Genomic DNA, 17,088 nt, shown 5'->3' with positions numbered 1-17,088 from the left:
CATAGATCATATTGTCCATGCATGTAAGCAAATATGAACTTTGTCCAAATATATATACATGATGAATTTTCTTCAGTATATAAACTTGTAAAAAACTAAATTAGGACAGTAATCAGATGCACAAAAAACCCCAACAAAAATCACTATAATCTCTGCATCATTACAAAGGTATCAGATTTCTCGAGACATCAATGAATGTAAGTATCTCAATGGCCAGTGACACAATTCTGGCCAACCTGCCTGACACCAAGTCACTCAACTCTTCAGTGTAAGGTAGATGCAGCACTATATTTGTCTGTAGAAAAGAACGTATGCCTCGTCATGCAAAACTTTGCTTGTGCTAATAGCAGTGATGGATGCATCATCATACCGGAGCCACTGCCCATCAGAATACTTCGTGTCAGCTGTGTAATGACCTCTTGAGGGTTCTCTGCCGTGGTGTGTGATCGTTGCCACAAGCTCATATCTTCGTCCCTGCATGAAACCATGACTCTGACATCTCAACTGTGTTTATGAACTGATGCAAAGGTTTCCAAGGGAACATGAAAATGTAATATAATGAATGTCCAATGGAAAAAAAAGGTCACCTCTGATAATGGGTGTACAAGCAACTCGCGACCAAGTACAAGCTCAAGTGGGAATCGGACAGGTTTATGCAGTTTAGTCATTCCATTGCTTCCATAGCTGAACCGCATTAGATGCAGTATCATAATTCGAGGGAGCTCTTGAATCTTCACTGACTTGCTAGCGGCTACTTCACCATCCTGCACATTAACATCAGTATTTATAGGATGATAAAAAAAGAATGACAAAGAAGTCATGGATATCAAGTATCAAGTTTGCATTAAAGGAAACAATTGTTACCTTCCCGGTGGATATTCTGTATCCTTCCAGTGTCTCCAAAGCAGAAAATAAATGTAATGCATCTTCAATTGTGTGAACAGTTCCCGGATGAATGTCAAGATGCAGCAGGAGGAATGGCTGAACAGTAGCTGAAGCTCTGTTGCCTACATGTATGAGACATGGAAATCAAAGATGAATATGTAAATTTCTTAAGGAATCACTAATATTTTTAAGACTAACCCAAACAATGTTAGTTTAACAAGGCCATAAAACAAACAATGTCTGGATTCAGCTAAGTTTAAATTAGTTTTTGTTAGTTAAATACAAGCCGTCATAGCAATTCTGGTAATATTTTAAGTAGTACTATAGAACCAATTCAGGTAAATTATGACAATAACAACACAGTTGCCGTTCCCCTTCAGTCAAAAAGAGAGTCATAGCAATGGAAACCAAAACAAAGAGTAACTCCTCTACATCTAAGAAAGTTGAGAAAGGGGAGAAAGCGTAACAAAAGACGCTGCTTGCCAGCCAATATTGACAAAAACAAATTTACTAGCATACCTCTTGCCTTCACAACACTTCTTAGTTGCCCCCAAAAATTGCACTCAACTCAGATGGCAGAAATTTCTGAGTTCTGGTGACAGCAGAACGGTTTTTTTTCAGTCCAACAGTTTTCCCAACCATCTTCTTCATCAGAAGATACAAGAGAGCAGTTAACTCCATTTTGATGTTGTGATGAAGGGCCTTTAAGTTTCAACAATTCATCATGCATTTGGTCCATGACAAAACTCAAGAATTCTTGGGCATCTTCTTGTCTCATGAAATAAATTTTTGAGAAGATAGCTTTAGATAGGACACAAAAGATGACAAATTACAGATTCCGGTGGAAATAACATCACTTGATGCTAACAATTTTAACATAAGAAATTTATCATATGCTCTTTTTCGGAGCTGCATTTGAATAAAAACATTGTAATGGGTAAAGATGTTGAGGAAGTTCGTTATTTACATCTGACAGTTAAATTTTCAAGGAGATGAAACACTATTTGTGAACCATTCTTACATTAGCTTAAATTTTTCTAACATCCAACTTATTCAAATAATACCACAATTTACAAGAATAATGGTTGAAAAAGGCAAAAATGAAAAGTGATGTGCATAAAAGTGCAAAAATAAAAACAATATAAAAAATTACAACTTCATGATCCATCATTTATCTCAATGTGCATGAACTTAATTAAGAATACCAACGTCTTCTAATCTTAACTTTCCTTTTAAATGGCCTATTTTATATTTTTCTTACATAATCAACTCCAAATAATAAGTTTTCATAATTAGCATGGACAAGTTGGACTTTAAAGATGAAGGTGTTCAGCGTTAACATATCCTAACAATAAAACAAAAAATAAATAAGAATAAGGCAAGGCCAAAATAGAGGCACAAACCTAGGTCTTCCCCCAGATAGATTTGAAGGCACGTCTGGAGTAAATTTCTTCAAAACATGCTCAAACATGCTTGCATGGAAAGGTTCCCCACTCTCAAGAACTGCTGCCTTACTTTTTCAGCATTCCAGTCTTTTGGCATGTCAAAATTTGAGATGAAGTCGACAAATGCATGAAGTGTTGGATAGGCAACCTTCAAATAGAACCAGATATAGAAATAATGAGTTAAGCGGCAACCAACTGAGCAAAAACATAACCCTGTGGACTACTTAGAAGATCGGAACCTTGGGAAGATTGCGAGCTCTAAGATCATGCAGAAGATAAACAAATTGTGAGCATGAAAGGAGTGCTTGCAATGTTGCATTAACAAAAGCAGAGATTCCCGAATTTATCAAGCCTCGTGGCATTAAAAATTTCAGATGTTTTTTCTGGTTTTGCTCAATAGTTTCGCATTATTCATGCCTTCAGATGAACTGACAGAAATATCACCATCGCATGATCTTTCATCACCATTTTGCACATTTCTTGTTAACAAGTCGTCATCACCACTTTGGCCCTCAGCAACACTGAATGAGCTCAAATTAGTAGTATTATTCTCAGATCCAGATATACTTGGTGAACTAGTATCAAAAGTATTCTTCTCAATTTTTCAATAATATCAGTATGGAATAAGGAACCATTAGGACTCTCATTTACTTTAGATTGTGGAATTTTGTGTAAGGCTTTAGATATCGCCCCAGTACCATTCTTGGAGGCACTACTCTTTGCAACCAGCTCACATGCTTGGGTAATGTCAGCTTTATCATCCGCCTTAGCACTAGAGCCTTTCACTGTGCTTTCAAACGCGAAGCTCAAAGAACCAAATTGCAAACATATCTTTTCTGTCTGGTCGACATTGGTCATAGCAGATTGGTTTTGAAAGAACCTTGACTCCTCTTCAGTAAAAGAACCAAATATAAAAACCTGCTTGAGCATGCACAGAAAAACTAACGTAAGTAAATCAAGATCGTACCAGTTGAGAAATAAATATCAATATAAAAAAACCCAAATATAGAAGCCTGCTTGAGCATGCACGAAAAAACTAACATAAGTAAATCAGGATAGTACTAGTTGAGGAATAAATGTCAAGGACAAGATAACTACTTATAGAAAGAAACATGTAGTCAATGCAAAGGAACAGCTGAGAGTTGATGAGTTAATGAGGAATTAAAAGAAATGAAGTTTTCAAGACTTGAAAGACCATTTAATAATTAATACGGAGTGGTTCAATTTCAATTAGGCACTAGCAGGAAAATGTTCTCAACAATCAACAGAACCAGAAACTTCACCTGAAACTTGGAAGGAGAAGATTCTGTTAAATCTTACATAAACAATGACCTTAATGGTCCGGCTGAGTCCCAACGAAAACCTCAACTAAAAACCATTACGTCATACAACTGATATACAACCCAAAATTCTCCATGATCAGGTAAGTACATAGTCATAAGGATGCCATGTAATGGCCTTCATACTAATATGAGAAAAATATGAGAACCAATTCATAATACATAACAGCATGAGTACAATCTCAAATGAGTACCATAAAGTATAAACACAATCTAAACGAACATCATATAACAAGGAACACATTTATTTCAAAAATTAACTTCAACTCTCAAATTACAAGCGACAGGAGCAAAAGTAAGCAAAAAAAAAGCTTGACAATACTAAGCAAAACCTCAATTATTTTGTCACTGACCATCAATCTAAATTTACCTCATGCACATATTCAGAACTAGCAGTAGATACAAACACAACAAGAAAACTAATTAGCCTAATTTAAATCAGAAAAATAAAATAAAAATGGAAAAGACTCTGTGATACTCAAGAAATTGTTCCAGAGTCACATGAAAAAAGAATTTCTATCTCACATTAAAAGCAGAATGGAAGCCTCACACACCAGTTCTACATAATTTGTCAACTAATTCACACATTGCTTGCAAATTCCAAATTTCTTTCTTAAAACTAAATGTATACACAGACAATAATTTTTTTTTGTTAAAAAAAAGGGATCTATTCAATGCAACAACATCAGCATTAAAAAGAACCAACTTTTTTTAAGCTTTAAATACCTAAAACTCATAAAACCCTCAAAACCCTCACCAAAAACTCAAATCAAACAAAAACTTCACATTAGAGTAGAGACAAAAAAATGCAATCAAACACAACTAGGGTTTCAAAAACACTTGCCTCCTGACCACTCATCTTGTTCACAGAACCAAACAAAAACGAGTAAATCCAAAGCCAGAGAGAGGGTACGGTTGAGTATTAGAGTGGAAGCAGAGCCGTGTAGAATCTAGGGCTAGGAGCCAGCGAGACGAAGAGGAGAAGGTTTGGAACGGAAGCCATAAGAAGAAGAGATGAAAAAGGCGAGAAGGGGCGGAGGAGGTGACAAAGCGGAAGGGAAGGAGAGAGAAGGCAATGGAGGGTTCTTATATGGGTACGTTCCACCGTCTGATCCTTCCTCGGGATCTGTGCTCAAACGATGGACGGGATCACAGGCCAGTGAGAACTAAGCACTATTTTAGTAAATCATATAATTAAAGAAAATTTCGCCTTAGAATTATTTCCTTGTTTATATATATATATATTTGCAAGCCAACATGCCTTTGGTTTAATAGCATTGGCAATTGATATTTGCCATAGGTGTTTTATGCACGACTTTTATTATTGTTTCAATTTGAAATATGCTGGATGTAATGGATGCAAAAGTTTTTTGTTATGGGAGTTACATTTATTAAATAAGAGTGTATGGTTGAATAACCAATTTTCTTATGTACACCAGCTCATAATGCATAACTTATTTACTTTGTCAAAGCATAAAAAAATACAATAAATTTTTGAAATATATATAATTTGAAAAATAAATTTATCATATATATATATATATAATATATATATAAATATATTGCTCGAATTTTATTTATAAATTTTTTAAAATAATTAATACGAAAAAAGGCCGTTGAGATCCTTGATTATATTAGGGAGGACAACAAAATGCTTCCCTTTTGCATATATATGTTAATACTTAGGAAAATTTGGAACAAATTCACCCATTTTATCTATTTTTTTAATTTAATTAGAATTTTTATAAAATTACTATATTACCTTCTCCGTTATTCATGTTCCACCTTCTCACTTTGACGGCATTTGCATGAACTCACCCATGCTTAGAGCACTAGAGAGCTAGCATGGAGGGTGGTTAGGATTTGAGCTAACTACAAGCTAAGCTCAAGCTCTAAAGCTCACCCAATTCTAGCAAACTAATACAGATTAGGGCTTACGTGATCTTGTTGCTGTATGCTTGCCTAATTTCAACCAAATGAGCCATGTTTGAGCCGCCCTGTCCTCACAGAGGCTTGCTGAGCCATGACAAGCATAGTCAAAAGTGGAACCGACTTTTGCTATGTTTAAGTTTGGTTCGTCACTATTTTAATTGAGCTCATGTTTGAAATGAGCCTGCTCCATGCTTAATTTGTCAAGTTCAAATTTGTCCCGTCAAAAACATATAAAGCTTGAGCTTAGCTCGATAGCTCAGTAATATATCTACAATAATTTAACCATAATAACATAATTACATTAGTGATAATATGTTTAAATTGCTACAGTACTAACTGATGGTTCCGGTGGGGGTGTGAAGTGTTAAGTTTACTCAAAAACTCACTCAAAGCATAAACACTCACACACAATCAAAGCAAGATAAAGGAGACAAGCAAATTGGTAACCCAGTTCGGCACAACCTTACCTACATCTGGGGGGCCAGGCCCGGAGAAATAATCCACTAAAAGAGGTATAAGAACAAGGAGTACAACACTCACTTACTCACTCAATACAAAGAATATCCTCTCAAGATTGCCCGAGGGCCACACACTCAACTCTTACCGAAGAGTCTCTCACTGTTTGGCTCCGTCCTAAATCTTCGAGCAGGATGTCTTATATAGACACACCGACGCCTACAAAGTTACCTCTTTTAGAATTCTCCGCGGCTTCCTAACTTGGACACCTTCCAAAGTTAGATGTTGCAACACACATGCTGAACATGGCCCACCCTATCGAACACGAGCGAGTTCTAGCGGATGCACCCGAATCTGCGACCTTCAACCTCCCGGTTCCTTCGATCCGCTCTCAGTAGCGATTGACTCGACCCGAGCTCCTCCTGCTTGCAGCTGCTTCCTTCCTCACATCACTTCAGAAGGTCTCCCTCTCCCGAGGGACGTGCCCACCAAGGCACACGTGACCATCCTACCAAAGATAGCCACCGAAAATCTCTCGATCTTCCTTTCCAAACTTGGCCCAAGTTTGGTCTTCTAAATGATCTTCGTTTGACTCATGGAAATATTGTTACTAAACTTGATCTCATCTTTATCCAAGTTTAGTCTTCAATATCTTCAAGCATGATCTTCAATCATCCATGCTTGGATCTCCAAATCTCTAATCATATCACATGCAATCTTCAATCAATCTCCTCATATGACTAGTCTCCATAAATAGTTCTACCCATAGATAGCTCTTGGATCTTCCTTTAATATAGTAATGCTAAATATGGTCTTGATGATCTCCTTGGTATGTCTTTACCTTATTTAGTTTGTGTCTTCAATATGACTTCATACCAAGTTTAACTTAGTGTCTTCTAATAGACTTCACATAATCTTTTATGATCTTGAACTCTCGCTAATAATGAATATTCCTCTCTCTTAAATAAATCTTCTAAAAAAGGAGCTATATCAAAGATATGAATAATCATCCCGGATCTTACCAAAGGGATAGATAATCACATCAAAAATAAAAACTTGCCTTTTCTAGAAAAAGACCCCTATAGTCTTGATGCACTTTCCAAAAATAGTTTATCATCACATGATTATATTGAGAGAAATATCTTCAATATAGATCTTAATCAATTCTCCACTTTGATCTCCATTAAATGTCATGATAACATCTTTTGCCACATCATCATTCTAGTCATCTTTTCCTTTGATGAGTCATCACATGCCACGTCATCATCCTCTTGCCATGTCACCACTTGGCTTGTCATATAATGTCAATCCTACATCATCAGACTTAACACTAACTACTATAACATTAGTTATTCACAAGCCATATCGGTTTTTAAGAGCTAAGTTTGGAGGTGTACGGCCTTACTTTGTTTATCTTATAGGTTTATTTTAGTTTTGGGTATCGTTCATTTAACTTAATAAACAAGTTGAGCCCTTAACAACCCAAGCTTTTGAGATTTTAACAAATGCACGGATTTGGTTCTGGACCTATAGAATGTTTAGGCTATATGTTTTTTTTTAAAAAAGAATGACTTACAGGGTATCAAAATAATTTCAGCAAAAATTTACATAGGATCTCTAGTTATATATTATTTTTATGGTTAAAGCATGGTAGTTGCATACTTGCATTCATTATGCGATTCAAAATAAATGAATATTTGTTTTTTTAATGATGAAATTGGTGGTGTGCCACATTTAATTTGTGGATTATGCCTCATCAGCATTTATAAAGCATAGCAGAGATATTGTATTTACTTTTTAAATAAATATTAATGAGATTAAAATAAATTGTCACGTGACAGCCATTGACTATAAGCATAGGCCATGATCGCCCATGCCTAGGGCCCCAAAATTTTTTAGAGCTTTATAATTTTTATTTTTAGAATTATATTTAAAATTTTATTTATTATTTTATCCATATAATTATAATCCAAAAAATTTTAACTTTTTTTCCCAAACTGTAAGACTTAATTTATTATATCAATATCTAATAAATTTGGTATTATAATAGGGCCCTGAATTTTTTAAGGTGGCACAATTCGTTTTTTAAATTATATTTAAAATTTTTATTTACTATTATCCTATCACATAATTATAATCTTAAAAATTTTAAGTGCTTTTAAAAGTATAGAACTTAATTTATAATAATATTAATATGCAATAAATTTAGTCTTACAATAGGCCTCAAAATTTTTTAGGGCCCCATAATTCATGTTTCTTTTCAAAAGAATTATATTTAAAATTTTCATTTGAAGTTATCTTATACACATAATTATAATCTTGAAAATTTTAAATGACTTTTAAACTATAATACTTAATTTAGGATAATATTAATATGTGACAAATTTGGTCTTATAATAGACCTCACAATTTTTTAGGGCCTCACATGTTTTTTTTAAAAAAAATTTATTAAAAATTTTTAGTTATTATTATCTACTATTAATAGTATCCACATAATATTAACTTATCATTGAGATTTTTGATGCATTGCAAGTAATTAAACAAAGGATTAAAAAAAAAATCTAAAATCTCTAGATTTTTTGGGTCAATATTTTTATTTTATTGTAATTATTAATAATTATTTATATTTTTTATTTTATTATGTAATTTATTATTTAATAAAAAAATGATTTTTTAAAAATTTATCATAATTTTGAATAGGGCCCCATTTTAAGTAGGACCACCCCTGCACCCATGTCACTTCAATCTTTAGGCACTAATATTATGTTGCCGTCTTAGGGCATCCTTAGTGGTTATACTATCCTAGAGTTTGATGTCCATGCTACCTTATCAAATCATTAAACTCTTACTGATTAAACTATCTCCCCATAATAGTTATAACATAATATGAGACTCACAATTATTTTATTCTTTTTTAACTATTTGCATTATATATTTCATTATGAACATATTTATTTAATAAAATATTCAAATATTGTTAATTAAATAATGAAATAATATATTAAAAATACATATTTAAAATAATAAAATTATGTGAATTATATAAATTAATATACTATTTTTAAAAAATTATTTAATATGTGAGTGACAAAAAAAATAATTTATCAAATTGATGAAGAAATAAAGAAACAACTTAATTTATATTAAGACAATTAAAAATATTACACAATTATAGTCATTACTAAAAGATATAAAAACTCTGTTTTGAAAATATGGGATAAACATATGAAAAACTTGGCTGATTTTGGATATTTAGATAAAAGTGCAGAAAATTTTGTGAGTTCGGATAATTTTGTATACTTGGTAGAAAACAATAATAATGGAAATTTTTGAAAATTTTAAAATTTATTTGAAAAAAAGACTAGTGTATTTATAGAGATAAAAAATTTAAAGTAAAAAATAACCTTCGGTGAATGCAACAATTTAAACATTTGACTCTTTTTAAAAACAGTAAATCTCATTAACATTTGAATTAATAAAAAACCATCTTTTTAATTTAAAAGAGGAGAGAAGAGGGGGGTAAATCTCATTCACATTTGAATTAATAAAAAACCATCTTTTTAATTTAAAAGAGAAGAGAGAAAAGAAGGGGAAAGGGGGTAATTTAAAAGAGGAGAGAAGAGGGGGTAAATCTCATTCACATTTGAATTAATAAAAAACCATCTTTTTAATTTAAAAAGAGAGAGAAAAAGAAGGGAAAAGGGGGCCTAAATACACCTTATTAGAAATATATTATAATAATTTATCTGTATAAAATCTTCAAATTTTGAAAAAATAAAACTTTAGAAGATGTTTTGATTTTATTGAATGTTATGATGTTGCAAGTCTTACTATGAAACTAATTAAACCTAAAACTAGATGTTATATCTGACCGAATGATTTAATTTTTACTTTGTAGTGGTAGTTGTTAGCAATATGTATATTTTATATGTTTAAAATATTAATCATTATTATTTTCTAATTTGAATTAATATAATTTTTTCATATTTAAATTGAAACTAAATTGGATTGGACCGAATATAATTCAACTCTCATATCATAGTGATAATCGTTAGTGATATATTTTTTTAAATATTAATTATTATAATTTGTAGTTTTTTAATATTTATAATTTTTTTAAATTTAAATTAGCACCCCTTGCTTTTGGTCCTAGTTCCGCCACTGCTAGAGATTGAATGGTTGGTGACCATTGAACGATTAATGAGAGCTTCTCACTTGTTAAAATTGCTCTTAGATTTATCTGGACCAACTACTTGAGAAGACTTCACATCTAGTAAAAGTTGGGTAAAAATTTGGGTAGGTCATCATAGTATGACCTTTTTTCACTTTGGTATCTGGATTTTGGTTAGTATCTTTTTAGTCACCCGATACCAATTATGTTTCACCGAGAGGGTACCCATGGGATTTTGGTTAATTTTATCTTATGTGGCTGCCGGATTCCCATATCATTGATGAGTTAGCACTAATTTAATCTAATTGTACATGCCACATCACCTTTGGGCCACATCACCAGCGATTATTAACGTGAAAGGTGGGATGATGTGGAGTGGTGACGTGGTAAAACAGCCTGATGATGTGGCCCAAGGATGATGTCACATGTACAACTGGATTAGATTTGTGCCAACTCGTCAATGACATGTGATTCCGGTGGTCATGTAAGATAAAATTAACCGGAATCCTATAGGCACCCTTCTAGTGAAACATAATTGGTGTCGGGTAACTAAAAAGATACAAATTAAAATTTAGTTACTAAAATGGAAAAATATCATACTATGATAGCCTACTTAAATTTTTACCCAGTAAAAGTTACTATCATTCCCCAACTTGAGAAATGACATACTTATTCAAGGAACTTGAGAAATAACAAACTTATGAAATATGTCATTCCATATTCTTAGGGAATTTCCAACTTTCTCATATTGAACATATTAAAAGTAAAAATATTTAAAATTGAACATCTTTATTTGACTTCCACGCCGGGATGGAGTTTCAACTTCCTCTCAATATATAATTGAGATTATATATATAAAAAAACTTATGTGACAGAAAAGGCTTTTCTCACATTTTATTTTAAAATAAATAAATATATGCAATTATGCAAAAATTTATAGATGCATAAGTTTCTCTGATTATCACATCACATGTTTCTTCATTATCAACAAATTTTTTTTTTTGCATATTTTAATATTTGTAAGAGAAAAATAAGCTAGAATACCCAGTTTAGTCCCTGTATTATACCCTAAGTGCATTTTTAGTCCCTCTAATATTTTTTATTCCTATAGGATCCCTGTATTTTCATTTCATGTTAAACGAGTCATTTCCCCTAACACCCATCTAATTTTCCGTCTGCGAGGATGATGTGGCAATTTTTATGAGTAAAAAATTGTTATAATACCTAGTTTAGTCCCTCCTAATAGTGCAAACGTACCCTTTTGTCCTCTTATTATTTTTCACCCTTAGGAAGTCTCTCTAATTGGGGACTAAAGGGTCATTTTGAAATAATAAGGGGACTAAACTAGGTATTATACCTTAAAAAATTAATAAAAAAATGGGACTTCCCAAGGGCAAAAATAATAGGACTTAATGGTCATTTCAAAATAAAAGAGGGACTAAACTGAGTATTATAACTTAATTTTTTTACTCATGAAAAATGCCACGTCAGGCTCGGAGACGGAAAATCAACGGATGTTAAGGGGAGGGACTCGTTTGACACGAAATGAAAAATACAGGGATCCTACAAGGGACAAAACAAATATTATAGGGACTAAAATGGCACTTTGGATATAATACAGGGACTAAATTGGGTATTATACCATAAATAACAGAAAATCTCTCCAATTCAGTCATTTCTATAATAAATTTATTAAAATTTAAAACATCCCAAATTTGTAAGTAATTTAGTTTAAAATTTAAATTAATATAAAATTACTAAATTACCTATAGTTTTACTCATTCACACTTGCAACAACAACACACCCTATGCTAGCGGGTGGAAAGGGATGGCGAGCTTATTGGTGTGCTTCTAGTTAGAACAAAGAGGGACAAGTTTGCTCCTACACCTCGTAAGTCTATGCCTAAATATGTGTAGGGCAAGCTCCAGTATGCGTAGGGCAAGCTCCAGCGTAGATGGTGCGGAGATATTTTTAGTATTAAAATTTACAAAAATAATAAGCATTTAAAAATTTCAAAAATAATTGATGAAAAAAGTACTGGAAATTTTCATAGAGGTTGATTGGGAGAATTGTAAACTTTCACAAAATTATGAGCATTTTTCCTATTTATTATTCCTTGTAAGTGTTTTCTTTAATTAAGGTTAATTAATTATTAAAAGCAAGAAAATAAGAATGAACAATAAAAATTTCTGTAAATGGGTTTTTAATGATTTTTTTAAGAGAAAAACTTATGAAGAACGTTCTTAATTGACACAATTTAGACATGTGATAACAAACTTGTTGTACTAATTGTTACATAGAGACCCACCACCCTAACTTCTCCATAACTCAAACTACAGGGAAAGTTTAGTGAGAGTATATGAAGTTAGAGAGAATTGGTCTCACAAGCAATGTTGGACTATGGACCTGAGCCACTACGTCCCAACACCCCCATGGGCCCACAACGGATGTGAGACCCAAGATCCTAGCTCATCCAAGGCACAACCCGGCATCGACATGGGACCCAGCTCTGATACCATGTTACATAGGGACCCACCACCCTAACCATAAACGATCAATGTTCACCCTTGGTCTACGCGGATCAGGGGCCCAGCTAACGCGTGAAACACTCCGCATGGGGAGTATGGTAGCAAGATTGAAACTCAAAGGAATTGACGGGGGCCTGCACACCTCTTTTTAGGGACTTTCAACTTGTTGTAAAGCAAATTTTTGGAGAATACCAGGTGAAAGAGGAAAATCTTCTCCCAACTAGGGATAAGGCTTTGAAGCTCATGGGGCTGATAAACCCTATTGTTTGCGCTACTTTCTTTTTCTCTTTTTCTCGAGCTCATCCTTTACCGGGATACTTCACTTATTATTTATATAGATATAGTAGCGGACATTGTTGCAGGGATAGACCGGGTCACTCCAGACCTTGTCGCAGAAGCTGCTTCAAGTCAGGGTGGTGGGTCCCTATGTAACATGGTATCAGAGCTAGGTCCCACGTTGATGCTGGGCTATGCCTTGGATGAGCTAGGATCTTAGGTCCCATATCTGCTATGGGCCCAGGGGGGTGTTGGGATGTAGTGGCTCAGGTCCATAGTCCCACATCAGCCTGTGAGACCAATTCTTTCTAGCTTCATATACTTTTCACCAAACCTTCCCTATTACTAGAGTTTATGGAGAAGTTTGGATGGTGAGTCCCTATGTAACACTAATGATATATTTTAAGCACATTCAAGTGGAAGAAAAAGCTCAAAATTAGTATTTAAAGCAAAGCTCTAAAAAAAAGATTGAATTTATTATTCACTTTGTTCAGTGAATGTGATTTATCTAATTTTTTTAATTATTCACTCTACTAATTGAGATATTGCAAATTTATTTGCATGCCTTAGCACAAAAATTACACACACTTTGGTATGAGATTAATAACTAGTTATGCGTTCAAAATTTTTTTTTTTTTTTGAAATGATAAAAGACATCACATGTAAATAATTTCTGAAATTTTAGTGAATAAAATCAACAACCTCAAATATCATGCACTCTCCTTTTTTCCATAATCTTCTAAGCAAATTATATTCACTACAATGACTTATGCTAAATGATCATCAGCTAAATCTATCCAATCAAGTACTCAAAACCAGTGCCTTAATTATCAGCAAGTGTTCATCCTGTGAATGCAAACACAAGCTCACACCTAAACAACAACAAAAAGCAACATCATTTCATTAGAAACAATATCATACACAGATCTTTTCATAACAATAAGCTTATAAATTAATCATTGATTCAAACTTAATGTATATTTTTTGCAACATGAAAAAGTCCTCATGATACCATAGCAAAATAAGTATAAATATATATAAACAAAAGCACAATATAAGAACCTGCAAACAGGGTCTTTTGAGCTTAATGGTAACTTGGGATATGAATTTCTAAGACTTAAATGGTTCAACAATTCACTAGGCAGGGTGTAGATTTCTCATTGTAATCAATTAGATTCCATTGAAATCTCTCCAGCCATCATTTGCAAGTAGTAATAGTCCTGGAACTTGAGGCGACCTTTCTCAAGCCAATGCAACTGTACTTTCTACCCACTTCATTGTTACATTTTTCATAACACATGAGCTTTTTGTACTACCCTTGTTCCTGGTAGTTATTTCTGTCATTCTCCTTTGTGCAACCATTACTAGTGTTATTCACATCTCCACTCATAGAATTCCAACCACTGGCAGACTTATTATTCACATCTAAGCCAGAATTATTTTCTGCCACATCCTATCCAGTCTGTTTCAGTGCATTACCAATACCAAGAACATCAGAATTGGCCGAAAGGCATTGTGCAGCAAGACCATCAACCTCTGTAGTGGCTCTAATTCATTTATTCGTACAAAGGAAAAGGATTATCGCTCATGTGGGTTTTGGTGCCATTATTGCTGGATCAATAACTGCATTATAGTCAATGTTGTCAATGTACTTATCCAGATCTGGCACAATGTTGCCACATTGCTAGTAGTTAATCTTCACCTAGTAGTGTAATTTTGCATTATGAAAAGCTTCTAAGCCGGCTGGATTATTGCACCCTTCAAATTTTTTTGTATAGCAAAGATAAATTGCTTGGGATGACTTGCTCTTGCCCAAGTAACCAGGGATTTATACAAAAAATAAAAAAAATAAAATCCACAGAAGTAAGAAGCATGGCAATCTGACAGTGTGTTTGGCCGACAGAGTGAAGCATATGTGGAAAAACATCGAAACACAATACAAAAGACAAAAATATGCTCTCCAAAAAGTACCATCTATTTGTATTAAAAAGGCTTTTAGTAATTAAGATTAATAATGTATATAATATCTCATGATATGTAGCATTATAAAGTAGACATTCATAAAAAATGGGTAAAAAGAAATTCATTATAAAGGAAAGAGTTCAAAAGAGAGGAAGAGTGTCACGAACTGAATTTGATCTCTTACAATTTTATTCTAAGGATGTTACATAAAAAAGGGGTGAACAAAATGGCATCTTAAGTATAATATAACCAATGGTTATATATGACTAACCAAGGTTAAACCATCAATAGTTGATCCGAGGCAACAAGTAAACAAAAATTGAAAAAAGGGATCATGGTGGTATTACTAGAAGATATTGGGAACCAACAATTTCTTTCAATGGTTGTCAGTTAAAAACCAATTTAGAAACTTCCTTAGGTTTCCTTGTTTTATTTTGGAAAAATCACTTGTAAATTAAACCCCACCATCCATTTAAAATATGTCATAAATTTGGATATAATTGGATATTGACAATTTTGGTAGGTTGCCTTTGCTCTTTATTAATGTTAAATAGTTTATGATATTGCTGAGAGGAAATATGTGTAGGTATATAGGATAGACAAAGTTATATGTTATGATAAGAGAAGGGTGTATAAATTAATGCATATTAACAAGAACCTTTTCATTTGGTTGTGACACTTTGAGAGAAAGGTGCATATGAATCAATGAATCTTTGCATTTTTGGTTAAAAAATCTTTCGAGGATAGTTGTAATGAATCAAAAGTTTCATTGTAAAATGACCATCAACTATCTATGACTATAGGTATGAGGTTGAAGTGTAGAATACACAAAATCTTCTTACTTTTGCTCTATCAATTATCTCAAAACTTTTAACTATGCAAAAAGATCGTTGAAGTTGTACACAAACTCTCATGGTTTTGTTGGATCATTGCGGCAGTTTAGGCAGTTTTTTCTAAACCCTTTAATAAATTGGTCAAAGAGAGAACAATTAAGACCTTAAAGACAATTTATTACACACACAATGTTGAACATTTTATTTATCCCCAAAAATCACTTTTATTTACTTCAAAAATTAATGCTTCCGGAAATGAAAAAGGGTTTGGTTTGATAAGAAGGATACCTAAATTACTCAAAAAAGTGGACTGCTTTTGTCACTATTCATTTCTTTAGTCCTCATGCCAAAAAAATCTTTTTTTTTCAAAGAGGAGGAAAATATAAGAGTATAGTTTAGAACTACAAGTGCATTTATACCTCAACTAAATATTTAACAAAGACATGTATTTATATAAATTCTATAATTTTCTAGCTATCCAAATTAAATTGCAAAACTAGTGCATATCACTTGATAGACAAATTATGAGAGAAAAGAATGTATGTGTGTTCATTAGAGTGAAACCAACCCATATAAATACAAGAAGGATGTATACAGGAGTATGTATACTCAAGGGTATATATGTATTAGTATATAGCATATGTACAAGTAATGTTATTACTCTAACACGCCCCCTCAAACTCACTGTGGGTTATAAACTGAGAGTTTGTCAACTAGAAACTGAAACCAAGAGACAGTATGTGCCTTAGTGAATAGATTAGCAAGCTGCTGTGTAGAGGCAACATAAGGAATAAGAATACTGTCAGCAAGATATGACGAACAAAGTGAAGAGCGATCTCAAGATACTTCATACGTTCATGAAATATAGGGTTAGCAACAATTTTAATGACACTATCATTATCACATTATATAGGAGTAGGGGCAGAGATAGAGACACCAAAGTCCATCAAAATCTGTTGCAACCAAAGAACCTCCTTAGCAATAGAAGACATAGCACCATACTCAGCCTCAGCAGTAGAAAGAGAAACAGTAGATTGTTTCTTGCTTTTTCAAGAGATAAGAGAATCTAAAAAAATGCAGAAACCAGTAGTAGAACATTGATCAGAGGCATCACCTGCCCAATTAGCATCATAATAGGCGCACAACTCAAGAGAAAACATGGCAGAGAAAAATAAAGAGCGAGATATAGTGTCATAAAGATAACAAAGAACTCGTAAGAGGACAGCATAATGAGTAGAGCGAGGAGCACTCACAAAATG

At 33.2% G+C, this 17,088-nt stretch overlaps 2 protein-coding genes across 2 annotated transcripts; both read right to left on the bottom strand.

Annotated features, from left to right (window-relative positions):
* Positions 1-117: 117 nt before the first annotated feature.
* Positions 118-2,356, bottom strand: LOC120262805 (ubiquitin carboxyl-terminal hydrolase 24-like). The gene is given in 7 exon segments (XM_039270696.1): positions 118-474; positions 588-764; positions 865-1,007; positions 1,405-1,431; positions 1,434-1,515; positions 1,517-1,658; positions 2,289-2,356. Coding segments are annotated over 7 exon segments (828 nt in total). The 3' UTR covers positions 118-285.
* Positions 2,357-2,861: 505 nt separating this feature from the next.
* On the bottom strand, positions 2,862-5,031 carry LOC120263100. The gene is made up of 2 exons (XM_039271009.1): positions 4,515-5,031; positions 2,862-3,248 (listed from the first exon to the last, which is right to left on the bottom strand). Exons 1-2 carry the CDS (start codon positions 4,527-4,529, stop codon positions 2,862-2,864), a joined length of 402 nt encoding a protein of 133 aa, XP_039126943.1. The 5' UTR covers positions 4,530-5,031.
* Between the last annotated feature and the right edge of the window lie 12,057 nt (positions 5,032-17,088).

This window comes from Dioscorea cayenensis, chromosome 6 (genome assembly GCF_009730915.1).
Source record: "Dioscorea cayenensis subsp. rotundata cultivar TDr96_F1 chromosome 6, TDr96_F1_v2_PseudoChromosome.rev07_lg8_w22 25.fasta, whole genome shotgun sequence".
NCBI classification, from domain to species: domain Eukaryota; kingdom Viridiplantae; phylum Streptophyta; class Magnoliopsida; order Dioscoreales; family Dioscoreaceae; genus Dioscorea; species Dioscorea cayenensis.
This window is presented reverse-complemented; position numbering and strand designations above follow the sequence as displayed.